This window comes from Nansenia antarctica (genome assembly GCF_963989245.1).
Source record: "Nansenia antarctica genome assembly, chromosome: 2".
In the NCBI taxonomy this organism is placed as follows: domain Eukaryota; kingdom Metazoa; phylum Chordata; class Actinopteri; order Argentiniformes; family Microstomatidae; genus Nansenia; species Nansenia antarctica.
In genome coordinates this window covers 34,412,334-34,432,244 of record NC_137675.1, presented here as the reverse complement: position 1 = coordinate 34,432,244, position 19,911 = coordinate 34,412,334, and the positions used below count along the sequence as shown (strand labels likewise).

At 45.2% G+C, this 19,911-nt stretch overlaps 1 protein-coding gene across 1 annotated transcript in view; it reads right to left on the bottom strand.

The window, feature by feature from the left end:
* Positions 1-9,833: 9,833 nt before the first annotated feature.
* pcyt2 (phosphate cytidylyltransferase 2, ethanolamine) overlaps positions 9,834-19,911 on the bottom strand; it is a 49,526-nt gene continuing 39,448 nt past the window's right edge. Inside the window, exons 7-12 of the mRNA XM_080522532.1 lie at positions 19,224-19,306; positions 18,162-18,239; positions 14,270-14,335; positions 11,364-11,429; positions 10,698-10,786; positions 9,834-10,166 (exon numbers count right to left, since the gene is read on the bottom strand). Of these exons, the coding sequence (XP_080378658.1) occupies positions 10,049-10,166; positions 10,698-10,786; positions 11,364-11,429; positions 14,270-14,335; positions 18,162-18,239; positions 19,224-19,306 (500 nt within the window). The 3' untranslated portion in view covers positions 9,834-10,048. The remainder of the gene's footprint in view (positions 10,167-10,697; positions 10,787-11,363; positions 11,430-14,269; positions 14,336-18,161; positions 18,240-19,223; positions 19,307-19,911) is intronic.

Genomic DNA, 19,911 nt, shown 5'->3' with positions numbered 1-19,911 from the left:
AGCTCCCATCTGGTGTAGGCCTACACAAAAAAAAATTCTCACACATTTTCGACATATAACATAAACAAGAGTGCGAAACACAGAAGCAGAGCTTGTACCGGGGCGAGCCTCACGGCCGCCATCATATCTTGCAGTAAGTTTTATAGTATCTCACTTGAAGTTGTATGTAAATGTTCCTTTGGTTTATTAACCTATATGGTAATTTGGTAATTATATTATGAAGTTACTCTTCCAATGAATGAGACAACAAAAAAAAATCAATTTTAAGTCATTTTAATCTATTATAAGTAAAATGCATGGACATGTCCGTGGCCGGAATCGACCCGGATCGACGCTTAGTGCGTTACGCAACCAAGCTCCCCAAGTCGACCGATGTTATCTCCTCAAAGCAATTGCTCAAAATGGATCCTCTCCAGATGTGGTCCATGAATGAAACTTGACACTAAAATCATTGTTCAAACTCAAAAGCCAGCTTTCTTTTTAAACTATCTTTGATGGTTGAAGTTAGTTTGATGCAGAGAAGTGCAGCGCATGATTGAATGCCACAGTAACATGGATCTTCATCACTGCAGAGCAGAAAGAAAGCATGGCTGGACAGTGGTCTGTTCTACTTTGGGGAGGTAGGGGTACCTCCTAAACTAAAGACATGGCTGGACAGTGGTCTGTTCTACCTTGGGGAGGTAGGGGTATCTCCTAAACTAAAGACATGGCTGGACAGTGGTCTGTTCTACCTTGGGGAGGTAGGGGTATCTCCTAAACTAAAGACATGGCTGGACAGTGGTCTGTTCTACCTTAGGGAGGTAGGGGTATCTCCTAAACTAAAGACATGGCTGGACAGTGGTCTGTTCTACCTTGGGGAGGTAGGGGTATCTCCTAAACTAAAGACATGGCTGGACAGTGGTCTGTTCTACCTTGGGGAGGTAGGGGTATCTCCTAAACTAAAGACATGGCTGGACAGTGGTCTGTTCTACCTTGGGGAGGTAGGGGTATCTCCTAAACTAAAGACATGGCTGGACAGTGGTCTGTTCTACCTTGGGGAGGTAGGGGTATCTCCTAAACTAAAGACATGGCTGGACAGTGGTCTCACTGGTCTGTTCTACCTTAGGGAGGTAGGGGTATCTCCTAAACTAAATACTTGTTTGGAGGATCAGCCACACAGAATTGACTCATGAATGCTTTTTCATGAGTAATATTTGTATTACTGCAAGTGTTAGGTGTAAATGACCCATATATTTTATAACATGTATAACAAAGTTAAGATAAGGACTTTTATTGATGGTGCTTTGTATACCACATATTATTTGAATATCAACATGTTATTATAGCCTACTGCCTTTAATTTGAAGAACACAAGTATGTTCTCCCTTTTTGTAACTGCGCATGCGCGAGAGAGTTAGAAAGGAGTAAGAACGGAGAAGAAGGCAAGGTGGAAAGACGGTTAAATTGGTATACGGATTTGTGAAGAAATACCGTCTCATTATCGTTTTATAGCAACTAGCTGGAAGGCGAAGAGGTATGTTTGTATTGACTGTCAATTTAACTTATTGTTGTGTATGATTTGAATGTATTGATGAATGCTAGCGGATGGATGCTGATTGTAGCTGTGTGTTATTCTGCTTTCAGCTCTTACGGTGTGTCTATGGTGCTTTTGGTGCGTGTAAATAAAAGGTTAAACTGCATCATTGACCATCAGTTATTAATAAGGAGTCACCGTCTATACTAAGTCCGGCTGGAATGCTACAGTAAGAGCTAGTCCCCCTCATCTATCCGGCCGCCACGCTGCATCAAGGAGTGTCTTCTACGACGAACCGCGGGGCAACGTTGCTACTACAGTGCGACGCCATCTTGTGGGTCTAGACAAGGACTACGGTCAACGGGCAGCTGGCCAAAGGATTTGATGCAACGGTCAGATATGGTGGACATTCACTCGAAAGGAACAATTCATCTTCATCAAGAACATTAATGTCTTCATCTTCATTACGGTTTAAGAAGAAACGGACGTCAACAACTGGACAACAAACAGTATCTTTTATTTTCTTAAGTAGCCTATGTTCCAATGTCAATGATACCCTGGTTTGATGTATTTGTTATTTTATTTAATGTTGAGTGACTCAAGTACACATATTGTGATTTGATATACTGAATGTTCTTTATTTAGTATATATTTCAAGGACATGGAGGTTTGCTGTATATTGCCATTTGTTTATTTAATATTACAGTTATACAGTTAAGATATACAGTAGGTCTATATACTGGGATTTAACATACTGAATGTTGATGCATTATCATCTTGCTATTTTGCTGCTTAGATGTCATATATATATATATATATATATATATATGTGTTTGTTTTCCAATGCTATTGAGGGTCAGATTCATTAGATCAGATGTATTAAGCCAAATGTAATAAATTTAATTTAATTTAATTTAAAAATGACAGAGCCAAGTAACCCTCCTGAATTAGAGCTAGAGAAGCAGATAATTAAATTGCAGCATAACATTCAAAGTCTTAAAGAGGCTCTCTCAGAAACATTAGAGACTGCTGAGATAGAACACATAGAGAAGGATATTCAACTCAAAGAAGAAACTCTAAATAGCCTCCATAGTCAACTCCAGGAGTACGAAGGGGAAGGCCCCCGACGTTCAACCCGGCCAAAGAACCCGACTACCAAGATGCTTGAACTGCAAAGGGAAGAGGCACAGAGGAAGGAAAGAAGGCTTAGCTCAATGTACGAACAGTGGAAGGTTCAAGCCCGTAAGTCAAGAGAGCAGCTCAAGTCGTACCTTAACGAAAGTGAGCTGGCATCTCTAGTCGATACTCTGGAAGAAGAGAAAGAGGCTGTGATGAGCAGGTACGAGGAACTACGAGGTCACATCACACCGTCAACTGAATTGAGACGTTGTGTCGATGCATGTGAGGCAGTTACAACAGATATCAGGAAAATTGCCTACGAGAGGCTTACAGGGATCGATGGAGATTATGATGCAGAGCAAGCACAACGTCCTCTCAAGGAGCTACTTCAAAGGAGCTATGCTCGCCCCATCTATGGGTCTACGGTCTCAAGAATGAGTCGTAACTCAGTCACCAGTCATCACAGCGGCTCATGTATGACAAACAAACACGTGGACGCTGCGGCAGAGCTGGCAGCAAAGGAAGCTGGGTACGAAGCGTTGCTTGAGGAGGGAAAACAAAGGGAAAGGGTGCAAGATATGGAGAAGCAGCTTGGAGCTGAGAAGCGCGAACTGGACCGCCTACAGGCAGAGAAGGAAGTAAGGACAGCTCGGGCCAGGCTGCAGGTCTACAAACAGGAAGCTAGCCCCCCTACCTCCGTCATTCCCAAGGAAGAGCACCATGCTCCCCCAGCTACTAGCAGACAACACCCCAATGTTCCAGCATCATCAACTGAGGTAAATGTGTCGTCCATAGCCCAGGCCTTCCAAATTAGTATGGCTCTTAATAGACTACCAGTACCAGAGCCATCTGTATTTAACGGCGATCCAATCCAGTTCCTCGAATGGAAATCCTAATTTATGTCTCTCATTGACACAAGAGCCATCTCCTCAGCTGACAAACTCTATTATTTGAGAAGGTATGTAGGAGGCCCTGCTCGTAAGACTCTGGAAGGAACATTCTATAGAAATGACGACGAGGCTTACAAGGACGCATGGAACAAACTGGATCACAGATATGGCCAGGCCTTCGTCATACAGAGAGCCTTTAGAGACAGGCTCGCAGATTGGCCAAAAATCCAACCAAAGGATGCCGTGACCAAAGGACTTAGAGACCTTTCAGATTTCTTGAACGCCTGTCAAGATGCGATGTCACACGTGAAGAGTCTCGAAATACTGAATGACTGTGAAGAGAATAGGAAGCTAGTCCAAAAGCTGCTAGACTGGGTAGCCTCTCGTTGGAACAGAAAGGCTACAAAAGCCTTGAACAAGAGTCAAGAGTTCCCTAGCTTCCAGAACTTTGCTACTTTCATGTCGATGGAGTCAGAGATAGCTTGCAATCCGATCACCTCATTCCATGCTCTCCGTCCCTCAGAGTCCAGCACAGAAAAACCAAATAACAGGGACCCCAAGAGGAACAAGGCCAGTGTTCTTAGCACTCAAACTGAAGCCACTAGTGACAAGCAAAGGCCAACCAAGGGAAATGCAAGGCCCCCTTGTGCGTTCTGTCAAGACAATCAGCATATGCTACATGGCTGTCCCAAGTTCATGGCTAAGACTCTGGAGGAGCGACGGGAATACGTGAAAGAAAACAAGCTTTGCTATGGCTGCACCAAACCTGGTCATAGTGCAAAGGACTGCCGCCATCGACATTCATGCAACACCTGTAAAGGTAAACATCCCACTTGTCTTCATGATGACAAATATGTCAAAAGGGAGAGGGCTACACCTCGGGAAAATACCTCTCAAAGCAATGTAGAGGAGACAGAAACTGCTGTAACTTCAATGTCAGTCACTACTGCAGGAGAAGAACAATCTACTAACACGTCAATGATTGTGCCAGTATGGGTGTCGTCAAAGAACAATGCAGGAACAGAAAAACTAGTCTACGCCCTGCTGGACACACAAAGTGACACCACATTCATTGACCAGGAAGTGAGCAGCACTCTAAAAGCAGACTCCTGTCCAGTTAAACTGAAGCTAACCACTATGACCGGACGCGACACAGTCATAAAAAGTGAAAGAGTATCAGGGCTTCGTGTGCGAGGTTACAGCTCCTCCCTCCACATTGACCTTCCTCCTACCTATACTAAGGATTGTATACCGGTGAATCGCACCCACATTCCCACAAGTGAAACGGCCAGACAATGGAATCATCTCTCCACAGTCGTAGACGAGATTCCACCACTGAAGGATTGTGAGGTTGGTCTTTTGATAGGATACAACTGTTCAAGGGCAATGGCACCAAGACAAGTTATAGCAGGAGGAAATTATGAACCGTACACGGTTCGAACCGACTTAGGATGGAGCATTGTAGGGTGTTCCTCGCCATGCCTCGACACTCCAAGTGTAGCGAGACGGTGTTTCAGGGTCGCTGTCAAGGAACTCCCACCAGTCACTCCAGCAGATGTCATTCACATTCTGGAGTCCGACTTCAAGGATGCCAAGGAAGATGGAATAACAGTGTCCCAAGAAGACATACTGTTCCTAGACAAACTAGGGAGCCACATTAAGAGAAACGGTCAAGGACATTACGAAATGCCCTTACCCTTTAAAGAGAAGATCCCAGGGCTGCCAGTAGGAGACCCGGAAGTGAAAGGGGCTCAGACACTTAACACAGAAACCACAGAGCAACACTCCCTGGCAGATCGGCTGTCTGTGCTCTCATCCTGGTCTCGGGCTCTTAGAGCAGTAGCGCGCATCCTTCGACGAATTAACAAGGACAAATCAAATGGTCTCTCCACAGTAAGGGAACGGGAGGACGCGGAGCGCCACATAATCAAAGATGTACAGAGACTGACATATCCAGATGAGCTGAATTTACTGAAGAAAGGCTCTCGGCTGCCACTCCATAACAAGTTACATCGCCTCAATGCCTTTCTAGACAAAGATGGTGTAATCAAGGTGGGAGGAAGGCTCTGTGATTCAAATCTTCCTCACTCAGTCAAACACCCTGCGATCATTCCAAAGGAACACCACATCACAAAAATGATAATCGCACACTGTCACGAAGGGGTTAAGCATCAAGGTAAAGGAATGACCACGAATGAGATCAGAATCAGATCGAAGGGCTACTGGATCCCAGGGATTGGTCGGGCCGTGGCATCACACCTTCGCCAATGTGTGACTTGTAGAAAGCTCAGGGGACACACAGAAGAGCAAAAAATGGCCGATCTCCCTCCAGAGCGTGTGGAGCCGTCTCCACCCTTTACATACTGTGGGATGGACTGCTTTGGCCCCTTTTACACCAAACAGGGACGAAGTGTACGCAAAAGATATGGCCTTCTCTTCACCTGCTTTTCCTCCAGAGCCATTCATATTGAAATGCTGGAGGACATGTCAACAGATACCTTTATAAATGGACTGCGCTGCTTCATTGCCATACGTGGTGCAGTGCGTCAGATCAAATCTGACCAAGGAACCAAATTCCTGGGAGCCAAAAACGAACTGAAGGAAGCTCTTAAGGAAGTTGATAGTGACAGACTGGCTACCTTTCTCTCGGAGAATCAGTGCGACTTCATCATGAATGCTCCAGATTCAAGCCATGTCGGCGGAGTGTGGGAGCGTCAGATTAGGACGGTTAGGAGCATCCTCAATTCAATTCTCTTGCTCTCTTCGGGTAGTCTAGACGATGCTTCCCTCCGAGTCTTCTTCTATGAGGCAATGACAGTGGTTAATAGTCGCCCGCTCACTGTTGACAACCTCAATGATCCCAACAGTCTCGAGCCACTTACCCCTAACCACCTACTCACCATGAAGTCCACTCCAGCTCTACCTCCCCCAGGCAAGTTCATCAGAGAAGACATGTACGCTAGGAAAAGATGGCGGCATGTACAATATTTAACTGAACAGTTCTGGAACCGCTGGCGGAAGGAGTATCTAACCAACATCGCTATAAGGCAACGCTGGCACACCCCGAAGAGAAACCTGCAGAAAGGGGATATAGTGATGATGAAAGATGATAATCTGCCTAGAAATGAGTGGAGGTTGGGTAGAGTTTCGGAAACTACAGTGGATAGAGATGGTCTGGTTAGGAAAGTGAAGATATGTCTAGGTGATAGGAAACTAGGCAAGAAGGGTGAACGTCTCACAAAGCAGTCAGTGCTTGAACGCCCAGTTCAGAAACTGGTTTTATTGCTAGATAGTGACTAGTTAGATACTAATGTACACAGTCACACTTTGCATCTCTGAAGATGTATCTTGATTTTGTTTATGAGGTGTTTTTTCATACCCCTTTAATACCATATTTCTGGTCAAGGTTCATTTCGTGTTTAGAAATCATTTGTGTTTGCTTGAACTTGGTTTATTTCTATATTTGAAACACCAATGATTTGATGGGAGTGTAAATGACCCATATATTTTATAACATGTATAACAAAGTTAAGATAAGGACTTTTATTGATGGTGCTTTGTATACCACATATTATTTGAATATCAACATGTTATTATAGCCTACTGCCTTTAATTTGAAGAACACAAGTATGTTCTCCCTTTTTGTAACTGCGCATGCGCGAGAGAGGTAGAAAGGAGTAAGAACGGAGAAGAAGGCAAGGTGGAAAGACGGTTAAATTGGTATACGGATTTGTGAAGAAATACCGTCTCATTATCGTTTTATAGCAACTAGCTGGAAGGCGAAGAGGTATGTTTGTATTGACTGTCAATTTAACTTATTGTTGTGTATGATTTGAATGTATTGATGAATGCTAGCGGATGGATGCTGATTGTAGCTGTGTGTTATTCTGCTTTCAGCTCTTACGGTGTGTCTATGGTGCTTTTGGTGCGTGTAAATAAAAGGTTAAACTGCATCATTGACCATCAGTTATTAATAAGGAGTCACCGTCTATACTAAGTCCGGCTGGAATGCTACATTAGGTCTATTATTATGTAATAGAATAACAGTGCCTACAGTTGGTAGGAAGAAAACGTTTAACACGCCGAGTCTGTGGACAGTTACTGCATTTTATTGCAAAGTGACATTCACTTACAGAGGGGTAGGGTGATCAAATAAATGCACTTTCAATTGTGTCATTCATTAGACACACTTTCTTTTGTTGCACACAAGAACACTCACCATGAGTGGGTTGGAACCGGCGGTCCCCCCCCGTATGGCATCTACCTCTCAAGACTGGAGAGTGACTTTAAATGTCTCAACAGTTACCTCATCATGAGCGTGATTCCAAATAATCTCCACACACACACACAGAAGGAAAACGCACACACATAAACCTTTGGTTTAACCAGTCAGCAAATGCACAAAAAGTTAATTGCCCACAAAATGTTTTAAATTAATTTGCCTCATACCAATACATTAAAAAGAAAGGAAGAACATTCACAGACCCCTGAATCATATTACATGTACATCATTATACAGTAAATCATATTCTATGAATGGGACACTGTATAAAAGTGAGTCATATAATTATTGGGTAATTTCACAACCCCTAAATTAGTTTAGACCTGAAGGAGGTGGCACTACTACACAGACTCAACATACACCTCACACACACCCACACACACACACACACACACACACACACACACACACACACACACACACACACACACACACACACACACACACACACACACACAACCCAACACACTTCAACCAACATCTAAAAATCAAGCTTGGTTGGCTTACTCATGTTTACGCGCGTTGCACAAAAATAAATGTCAAATCAGAGAGCACACGCTATACTCTTCTCATGGAGTAGAGAGCTTTGTCCATTCTACAACTGCATTTCTATGAACATGTGAAACTATACAGTATTTGTACTATACAGTATATTTCCATAAAGACATTTCACTCCACTGAAAACATTCCAAATGTCAACCTATGTTCAACCAATGTGGCGTAAAATCAACCATTATTTACCATTTAAAAACAAAAACAACTTTTAAAGTAGCTATAAGTTGCATACAATTACAAACAAATGACGTATGTTACTGGGTAAAAGACAGAGAGACAGCCTGGGTGACATCATGAGGGAATAGCAGGATGACCCAGGAGTGGTTGAGCACAAAGGAAGATTGTTAACTCCTAGATTAAATCCAGCTCTGCAGTCTGATCCGGTTTGAACCAGTTGGGTCCAGTTTTGGTTAGGCTGGGTCCAGTCAAGGTACCTTAGTTCATGTTTGTGTAGGATAGCTAAAACTGCTCTCTGAAATAAAGGACGAGGGGTATGATGGGGCCGGTTGAGGGGTATGATGGGGCTGGTTGAGGGGTATGATGGGGCTGGTTGAGGGGTATGATGGGGCTGGTTGAGGGGTATGATGGGGCCGGTTGAGGGGTATGATGGGGCTGGTTGAGGGGTATGATGGGGCTGGTTGAGGGGTATGATGGGGCCGGTTGAGGGGTATGATGGGGCTGGTTGAGGGGTATGATGGGGCCGGTTGAGGGGTATGATGGGGCTGGTTGAGGGGTATGATGGGGCCGGTTGAGGGGTATGATGGGGCCGGTTGAGGGGTATGATGGGGCTGGTTGAGGGGTATGATGGGGCAGGTTGAGGGGTATGATGGGGCTGGTTGAGGGGTATGATGGGGCCGGCTGAGGGGTATGATGGGGCCGGTTGAGGGGTATGATGGGGCTGGTTGAGGGGTATGATGGGGCAGGTTGAGGGGTATGATGGGGCCGGTTGAGGGGTATGATGGGGCTGGTTGAGGGGTATGATGGGGCAGGTTGAGGGGTATGATGGGGCTGGTTGAGGGGTATGATGGGGCCGGCTGAGGGGTATGATGGGGCTGGTTGAGGGGTATGATGGGGCCGGTTGAGGGGTACGATGGGGCTGGTTGAGGGGTACGATGGGGCCGGTTGAGGGGTATGATGGGGCTGGTTGAGGGGTATGATGGGGCAGGTTGAGGGGTATGATGGGGCTGGTTGAGGGGTATGATGGGGCCGGTTGAGGGGTATGATGGGGCTGGTTGAGGGGTATGATGGGGCCGGTTGAGGGGTATGATGGGGCTGGTTGAGGGGTATGATGGGGCTGGTTGAGGGGTATGATGGGGCCGGTTGAGGGGTATGATGGGGCTGGTTGAGGGGTATGATGGGGCCGGTTGAGGGGTATGATGGGGCTGGTTGAGGGGTATGATGGGGCCGGTTGAGGGGTATGATGGGGCTGGTTGAGGGGTATGATGGGGCCGGTTGAGGGGTATGATGGGGCTGGTTGAGGGGTATGATGGGGCTGGTTGAGGGGTATGATGGGGCAGGTTGAGGGGTATGATGGGGCCGGTTGAGGGGTATGATGGGGCCGGTTGAGGGGTATGATGGGGCTGGTTGAGGGGTATGATGGGGCCGGTTGAGTGTGGTCTGGCTCCTGGGTCCAGACTGATCCGGTGGTGGTTGGCGTGAGGTGGAGAACGTAGCCCCCAGGGTTGGACCCTACTGCGCTGCCTGAGCTGGCCCACTGCTCTGCTCGCCTGCCTCCTGACGCTTCATGGCCTCAATCACTGCCATTTCCTTGGCCTCCTTCTTCTGGTTCCTCGCCTCAAACTGGAGTCTAAGGAGACAGGTAGATTAGATTAGATTAGATTAGATGACTAGACTAGACTAGATACGATTAGATTCGACTAGATTAGATTAGATTAAATTCAACTTTATTGTACCAGACAACAAAACACAGTTTAGCATCTAACCAGAAGTGCAAATAGTGATATAACACATGACATAAAACCTGACAGTGATAGGTACAGTATGGCTACTACGGTAGTTAGAGGTATATACAATTATGAGCTATGTACAGTTAATGTAGCTATGTACAGTATGGTATGTACAGATGTATAAATAGTGGCTATATCAAAGGAGGTATGTGCAATGTGCAAAAATATAGATAGAGATAGGTAGAGAGAGATAGGAAATTAGTAATCAATTAAGAAGATAGAGAGAGGGATGGGGAAAGAGAGAGGAGAGAAGGAGATGTAAATCAGAGAGAGAGAGAGAGCAAAAGAGGAGAGCAAAAAAGAAAGAAAAAAGAAAGGATCAGAGAGGCAGAGATGAAAGCGTGGAGGCGAGATGTTAACAAGGCCCTCGCCTGTTCTCGATGATTCTCTGGACGATGTCGTCGGTGGTGAGGCCGTTCCCGCTGTCCACCGTGCGGAAGATCCCCCTCTTCTTAGGCTCCTGAGAGGCCAGGAAACACCCACACCACAAAGTCAGGTATAACACTACCACACACACGCACACACACACACACACACACACACACACACACACACACACACACACACACGCACACACACACACACTCACACACACACACACACACACACACACACCCATATCCATATCCACACCAATACCCATATCCACCCACACCCATCCACACCAATACCCATACCCAGCACTCAAGTTGTAAAAGAAAATCAGGGGGGATGGTGGATTTTATCATATGGGGACAATTTGAGCATCCCCACAGCGTCAGTGTCTTCAGTGTCAGTAACTTGGTAAAAATGTCATTGCATGTGTGCGTGCCCCCACCCCCCCCCCCCTCGCCCACAGTATTTTACTCAATATGCGCAAAACTAAATGTTGAAATATCAGTAATACCACGGTCATTGATACAATGACATAAGGGATGGAAAGGGGGGATGGCAGTTTTAGATGGGGGATGATTTTGACCGTTTTTATTTCAGGGGGGATGCCATCCCCCCTCAACTTGAGTGCTGCCCATACCCACCCACACCCACACTGTACTCACAGCGTAAGGATCTGAGCTGTCCTTGTCTGGAAACACCTCCGTTTTCCCATGACACACCAGGTCTACCTGCAGACACACAGGAAGGTTCCAGTTACAGGTTACAGTACACCACCCGCTGGGTTTCTAACCTGCGGCACAAGGCTGTGTTAGCCCGACCACAGACAGATGGAGAGAGAGAGAGAGAGAGAGAGAGAGAGAGAGAGAGAGAGAGAGAGAGAGAGAGAGACAGGAAGGAAATACAGTGTCCTGTGTTGAAAAGAGGAAGCATTTGTCTTCTTTTAGCTCTATACTAAAAAAACAGTTTGGAAACAATGACTGAGGTTAACGTGGAGATTATCATCTTTAATTCAGTGGTTTCTTTTTTTCAGAGACGTTTCTCCGGTAAGAAATGACAAGCCTTTTTATACACAGCCCCCCTATTTCAGGGCACCAAAGTGTTGGAGAATGGGCTTGACAGTTTGACTTTCAGACGGGTTCAGTCCCATCATGTGTGCAGGCATAAAAGAGTCTGTGGAGTCTGCTATTGATGTCTGTCAACACAGAGCTGCTCTCACGCTTAGGCCGTGAGACTCACACATTTCAACCAGTTCTCACGCTCTCACGCCGCACCTCTATTTCTCACGGCGAGAAATAACAATTGTTTTACGTGACTTTTATTTTTGAAATTCCTTGAAAGAAAGCTACCGGACATGAGTTTCGTGGCATCTTTCTGCACGCGCGTTAACTTGAGTCTGCAATTGAAGCGGCAGGCGAGCGCTGATGGAAGAACCTGTGTTCACGCGAGCTGCAAGAACGTAGCAAGCAGTGTTGCCAGATTGGGCTACTTTTGGTCTCACTGGACGGGTGGATTCGGCAGCTTTTAGACCGGTTGGGCTGGACATTGTCAATTCCGTCTGGCAACCGTGGTAGCAAAATATGTGCATACATTACAACATCGTATCTGGTAGCCTACTGGACTGGGTTGCACCAATTTGGCGTAAGTCATTACTAAATGCAGGCATTTAGTACTTACTAAACCCCTAGTTGTTACTAGCTAGTTTCAAACTAGTTGTTTATGCAGGCATTTAGTAGTTACTAAACCCTAGTTGTTTACTCATTTCGGTTGCACCACGCCAATCTTTTGCCAATCTTAGCTAGTAAATACTCAGTTTTGGTAACTGTTTTTTATTTCTCTAGTCTACTGTAACTTAACCAGGTACACTAATAATAATAATAATAATTATTATTATTATTAATAATAATTACAATTTACAATACAAATACAACAATTGGGGGTCCCTCAAAAAAAATGTGCGCGCACAAGATCAACCACCAAGCCCTCATTCTGACCCAGGAAAAACCCTAGTATGTACTGTATAACATGATAGCCATCTATGAGCAATGCACTGTATATAAGATGATGACCATGGGTCTTTCTGCTGATGTAAAATTGCAGGAAACTAGCACAAATAATTGGGTGGGAGAGAGGGCCAAAACGTGCAGTTTTGGGTCGCTCCACCGCCAAAAAATCTCACTCCAAACTTTTGGTGAAACTTGGCAGCCCTGGTCAACATAAGGACAAAAGAGGTGTCGATGAAATTCAAGGAAGCCAAACTAGGCTGGAAATCAACAATTTGGAACATCAAAGCCCTGGTGAGCTCAGCAATCACAAACAAAGTTAGGTAAATCAGAATCAGAATTGCTTTTATTACATCAATGTACGGATACAAGGAGTACAATTCTTGGGTTCAGGTTGAGTTAGCCATTGGCCTTGCAGTAGAAATACCAAAAAGTAGAAATACAAGATCAATAATAGAATAAGCAGGATATAAACAATAATAAATAAAGAATAAGCGGGATATGGACAACAATATCTGTACATACAATAGCGTCCGAGCGTCAATAACAGAATAGGTGACAGCAGCAGAATGCGAGTCAGCATATCAACATTCTTAATGTCAACAAAAAAAGGTGTGCAGGTTGCAGTTCCATATGTGCAATATGGTGAAAAAGTGGAGTTCAGGTAGTAGTGACCCAGTAGTCAGGTAGATAGTGACCCAGTAGTCAGGTAGATAGTGACCCAGTAGTCAGGTAGATAGTGACCCAGTAGTCAGGTAGATAGTGACCCAGTAGTCAGGTAGATAGTGACCCAGTAGTCAGGTAGATAGTGACCCAGTAGTCAGGTAGATAGTGACCCAGTAGTCAGGTAGATAGTGACCCAGTAGTCAGGTAGATAGTGACCCAGTAGTCAGGTAGATAGTGACCCAGTAGTCAGGTAGATAGTGACCCAGTAGTCAGGTAGATAGTGACCCAGTAGTCAGGTAGATAGTGACCCAGTAGTCATCAGGTAGATAGTGACCCAGTAGTCATCAGGTAGATAGTGACCCAGTAGTCATCAGGTAGTAGTGACCCAGTAGTCAGGTAGATAGTAGATGATCACACCCATCGAGATCACACCCATGATCACACCCATGATCACACCCATGATCACACCCATCCGCCTAACCACACCCATCCGCTACACTGAGCGATGCTAACCACACCCATCTACTATACTGAGCGGTACTAACCACACTCATCCGCTACACTGCATGATGCTAACCACACCCATCTACTACACTGAGCGATGCTAACCACACCCATCCACTACACTGAGCGATGCTAACCACACCCATCTACTACACTGAGCGATGCTAACCACACCCATCTACTACACTGAGCGATGCTAACCACACCCATCTACTACACTGAGCGATGCTAACCACACCCATCTGCTACACTGAGCGATGCTAACCACACCCATCTACTACACTGAGCGATGCTAACCACACCCATCTGCTACACTGAGCGATGCTAACCACACCCATCCGCCTAACCACACCCATCCGCTACACTTCCTGGTCTTGGCGTAAAGTGACCCTTTTTACCTTGAAATGGTCCAGCAGGTCCTTGCCCACAGCATAGGGCGCCCCGATCACTACCTCCGAAACGTACTGGAGAAAAAGAGACAATGGGAAAGGGGGGGAGGCGTGTGAGAGAAGAGAGGGAGACATGAAGGAACACATTATGACATCATACAATTCTATCAGGTCTACATTTAAAGGGATGTTCCACCCAATTGGCTGCATAGTGGCTTCCTTAGGTGCCCTATCCAATTGGCTTCTTTAAATACTGAGTAGTATATTTTGGGCCCCATTCATTCTGGAAATATATACAAAACACCTTGCAGACACTCCAATCCAAATCATATTCTGATCTCTCTGAATACTTGGTCTGCATTACCTTTTTGAAACGTCACATTGTTACGTTGTAATCCACTTTTGCATTCAGTTGTCATGGTAATAAAATGCTTACAGTGGATTACAGCGTAGTAAAGTGACATTTAAAAAATATAACACAGGCAAAGTATTCAGAGAGGGATTCTGTCATAATATTAGTTAGTTTGGAGTGACTTCAAAGTGTTTTGGATATACACTCTCCAAGCACTTTATTAGGAACATAATACTGGGTAGAGCCTCCCTTTGCTCTCAAAACAGCCTCAATTCTTCGTGGCACTGATTCCACAAGATGTTGGAAACATTCCTTCGAGATTCTGGTCCATGATGACGATTTTTCAGGTGCACTTTCAAGCTATGAATCTACCGTTCTACCACATCCCAAATGTGTTCTGTTGGATTCAGATCCGGTGACTGGGAAGGCCACTGAAGAACACTGAACTCATAGTCATGTTCATGAAACCAGTTTGAGACGACTTTCGCTTTGTGACACGGTGCATTATCATACTGGAAGTAGTATTGTGAGACTTATCAAAATAAGCCTGGGTTGTCCTTTAGCGACATTGATGGAATACCCCCCTGGTTCCATTTCTCCAGCCCCATCCCCTCAGCTGTTTACCAAACAAAGTGGTGGGGAGACCTGGGGGGTATTCCACGTACGTCGGATTAGTATATCGGCGATTAAAAGAAAAGCCTTGTTCAGGCAACTCGTGATTGGGATTCAAGCCTCAGATGATTCCTCGAACGAGGATCAGCCTTGTGTCATCAGTGTTCACAGAACACCGGTTTGGAAATACTCGATTTGGGCGCGTGCACGCAGACATGCAGAGCCCAGAAAAGCCGACTGTCGAAATGAAGATACTAGACTGCGCAGCGGTCCTACTTATTGATCTTTATGAAGACAAAAAATAAGATGTAAAATAGTGCAATACTGCCGCAATTAACAAGGCGAGGGAAATGGTTTGGCAAGAAATTGCTGACCGATTAAATGCGTAGGTCACTAGCCCCAGTTATTGTTATATGTTCATATTTTAATAAATGAATATTTACTACTGTGGTGATATCAGCAGCAGGCTACACATAGTCCTATTGTCATGATGGCATAGTGGTATTGACCGCTGCCATGGTATTAATTCGTAATTTTAAGACGGTGGTTCAAATCCGTCTTCTGACACACTTTTTACTGCATTTCGTTGTCTGAATCTAATTTAAAATCTCATCTAAAAAAGTATGTAGGCTATAAAATGATGGTGCACGATTACAATGGTGTTTGAAGCCTTTCTGACTAGTAAATGATGTTCTTCTAACTGGACCCTGGATTTGGCATAGATAATTTTTCTTATGATTACTGATGGATAGATGATTCACTTAGACAGATATATATATTGTAAATTGATTTGCATGAAGGCTTCGGTTAAATGTAAAAAGTAAAATAAACATTAAATTAAATCAAGTATCGAACCGGCAACCTTCGGACCTCTAGCTGGCTGCCTTAACCCCTGTGCCAAACATACCACTGTGATGATGTTAATGCAAGTTGATAGACATACCTAATATTTTTTTTTACACTTCTTTATTTATCTATCTATTTATCTATAATAATAATAATAATAATAATAATAATTCATACAATTTATATAGTGCTTTTCCGAGGCTCAAAGACAACAAGCAACAGATAACATGGAACACAGAGTTAGCGAACGGGGAGGGGGGGGGGGGTGGTGGTAGGGACAGGGGAGATGGTTAGGGGTAGGGGAGGCTGTATGCGTCTCCAGGGGGGGGGGGGGGGGCAGGATGGGGGAGATGACTAGGGGTAGGGGAGGCTGTAGGCATGGGAGAACAGGTAGGTTTTGAGGTGGGATTTAAAAGTGAGGAGTGAGGGTGAGTCTCTGAGTGGTTGGGGGAGAGAGTTCCAGAGGCGGGGTGCAGCTCGTGAAAAGGCACGGTGACCGAAGCCTTTGAGTTTTGAGGGTGGGACAGTGAGGGGAACAATGGATGAGGATCGGAGGGTACGGGTAGGGCGGTGGGGGAGAAGGAGGTCAGTTAGGTAAGGGGGGGCCAGGCTATGGAGGGCTTTGTATGTGAGGATGAGGACTTTGAATTGGATACGTTCTTATCTATCTATCTATCACACTTTCAAAATATCAAGTTATCTATCACACAATCAAACTATCTATCTATCTATCACACTTTCAAAACATAAAATTATCTATCTATTACACAATCACTATCTATCTATCTATCTCGTAGAAAGTAGACAAACACCAGAACAACCAACTGTCATGTAAAAGTACATTATTACAGCAGTGAGATGTCCACAAACAGGGAGGAATGAAGACATGTACAGAACTTGAACTAAGTCCAGCCGACCTTTTGGTAAAGGATGCAATGATGAGTATTACAACTGTTTGTGCTGGAGCACAGAGGGTCTTTGTTCTAGCCTCTGGCTGGTCTGATGGTCAGAGCTGAATAGTTGAGCTCCCCTGTTCATCCTTTATTGTGTGTGTGTGTGTGTGTGTGTGTGTGTGTGTGTGTGTGTGTGTGTGTGTGTGTGTGTCTAGCAGGAGGTGTATATTCCACTAGGGAAAGCTTTGTGTGAGGCCATCTGTATGTGTACATACGTGTGTATGCGTGTGTGTGTGTGCGTACGTACAGTGTGTGTGTGTGTGTGTGTGTGCGTCAGGATTTCCGTTAGAAAAAATTGGCGCCGGTCATCGTGTCCGGGAAGATTTAAATTTACCGGACAAACGTGAGATATTCCGGTCATCATATTAAAATATAATACAGCTGTTTGTCGCGGTGATTACTGTTGTGTAGCCTAGCCTATATATGCCGTTTAATGTCTATTTCTCATCCGATACGATTAGATGCAAGCTATATAATATATAATAATATAACATGATTCGCATGCACGCTATGCCATTATGTCCAGCGCTGAACGCGCGCCACACTGGGAAATGAACAGACTGCATCGATCAATGAACGGACTCCACATTACGTTAACTGAAGTCTGTTAAATTGTTTGGGATTAATGTGAGTTTTCTATTTTCTCTTTCCAGTTTTACCCTTTTTTTATCAATAAAACAACGTCATTTCTATAACCAGGTCTCGCTGGTTGGGAAGGCATTTAGTTTAACTGCCTGTCAAATCATACTTACCGTACTCGGACTCGGGAGTACAACTCCTCCTCCGCCTTCACTGTGAGTAAACTGACACTGAGAATGTCGTCACGTCACATTTTACCGTAATACCCTATATGTTGGTTGAAGTGCAACATCTCAGCTTTCAGGGACAGTTGGAATTTTTTCGATAGCACAAACCGTTTAGAAATTACGGTAATTACAATGTTGTGTGCGGATTTGTGCCGGCGGAGGTACATTTCGGCGCAGAAGGGTTTTAAGAGGGAATTATTTTCACCGGACATTATGACCGAAGAGTTTTAAATTTGTCGGACTTCAACAAATTTTACCGGACAAAGACCGGTAATTACCGGTTAACGGATTCCGGGAAACCCTGGTGTGCGTGCGTGCGTGCGCTCACTCACCCTGCAGGCCAGGACACTGAGGGTTCTCTCGTGGACGTTCATGATGGGGTAGTTCTTCCCTTTGTAGCGGTTCACTTCCTGGATCACACAAACATCAGACAGGGGTTGAAGGTCACAGGCTCAGGTCTGACTCTAACCTACCCTAGGGCTGTGTTCCAATACTCTAACATCTTCAGGACCTGAGATCAGTGTCTAGACAACTTCATCCTACGGCTTTCTTTAACAGACAGACAGACAGACAGACAGACAGGCAGACAGATAGACAGGCAGGCAGACAGACAGACAGGCATGACAGACAGGCAGACAGACATGTCTGACAGACAGACAGGCAGACAGACATGTCTGACAGACAGACAGGCAGGCAGACAGACAGGCAGACAGACATGTCTGACAGACAGACAGACAGACAGACATGTCTGACAGACAGACAGGCAGGCATACATGTCTGCCAGACAGGCAGATATACATACATGTCTGGCAGACAGACAGACAGGCAGGCATACATACATGTCTGACAGACAGACAGACAGACAGGCATACATACATGTCTGACAGACAGACAGACAGACAGACAGACAGGCAGGCACACATACATGTCTGACAGACAGACAGAAAGACAGACAGACAGACAGACAGGCAGGCAGGCAGGCATACATGTCTGACAGACAGACAGACAGGCAGGCATACATACATGTCTGACAGACAGACAGGCAGGCATACATACATACATGTCTGACAGACAGACAGACAGGCAGGCATACATACATGTCTGACAGACAGACAGACAGGCAGGCATACATACAGTACATGTCTGACAGACAGACAGACAGGCAGACAGTGGCGTGGTGTTTAGTAGTGTTCAGTGTGGAGTGATGTGAGATAAGTGTTTTGTATGGCTGAGTAAACAGCTACAGTCATGGCCCAAAATATTGGCAACTTTTCAAAATTGTAAGCAATAACTGTACGTCAAGCATGTGACGCTCCTTTTATTTGCATTTAAACTCACCTGTGGCAAATAACAGGTGCTGTCAATATTGTGTGTGTGTGTGTGTGTGTGTGTACCTGGTCAAAGTGCAGGCCCACTATGACGTAGGGCCTCTCTGCCTGCTTGTAGACGGTCTCCAGGAAGTCGACATGACCGATGTCTGAACAGGAAGTAGTTAAGGCAGCAGCTCACTGAAACATGACAGACACGATTCTGCCGGGAATCAAACAGCGTTGTATACGACCTCAATCACCTGTGTGTGTGTGTGTGTTTGTAACAGCGTTGTATACTACCTCAACCACCTGTGTGTGTGTGTGTTTATAACAGCGTTGTATACGACCTCAACCACCTGTGTGTGTGGGTGTGTTTGTAACAGCATTGTATACGACCTCAACCACCTGTGTGTGTGGGTGTGTTTGTAACAGCATTGTATACGACCTCAACCACCTGTGTGTGTGGGTGTGTTTGTAACAGCATTGTATACGACCTCAACCACCTGTGTGTGTGGGTGTGTTTGTAACAGCATTGTATACGACCTCAACCACCTGTGTGTGTGTGTGTTTATAACAGCGTTGTATACGACCTCAACCACCTGTGTGTGTGTGTTTGTAACAGGCGGTACACTGCCACACATGGTACTGCCTCCTGGACATAGCAGGTCTCAGACCTGTATGGCCACACACACGCTGATCAGCCACCGGGAAACACCCCATGTTCACCCACTACGCCACACACACCACCAGCTACGACTACGCCACACACACC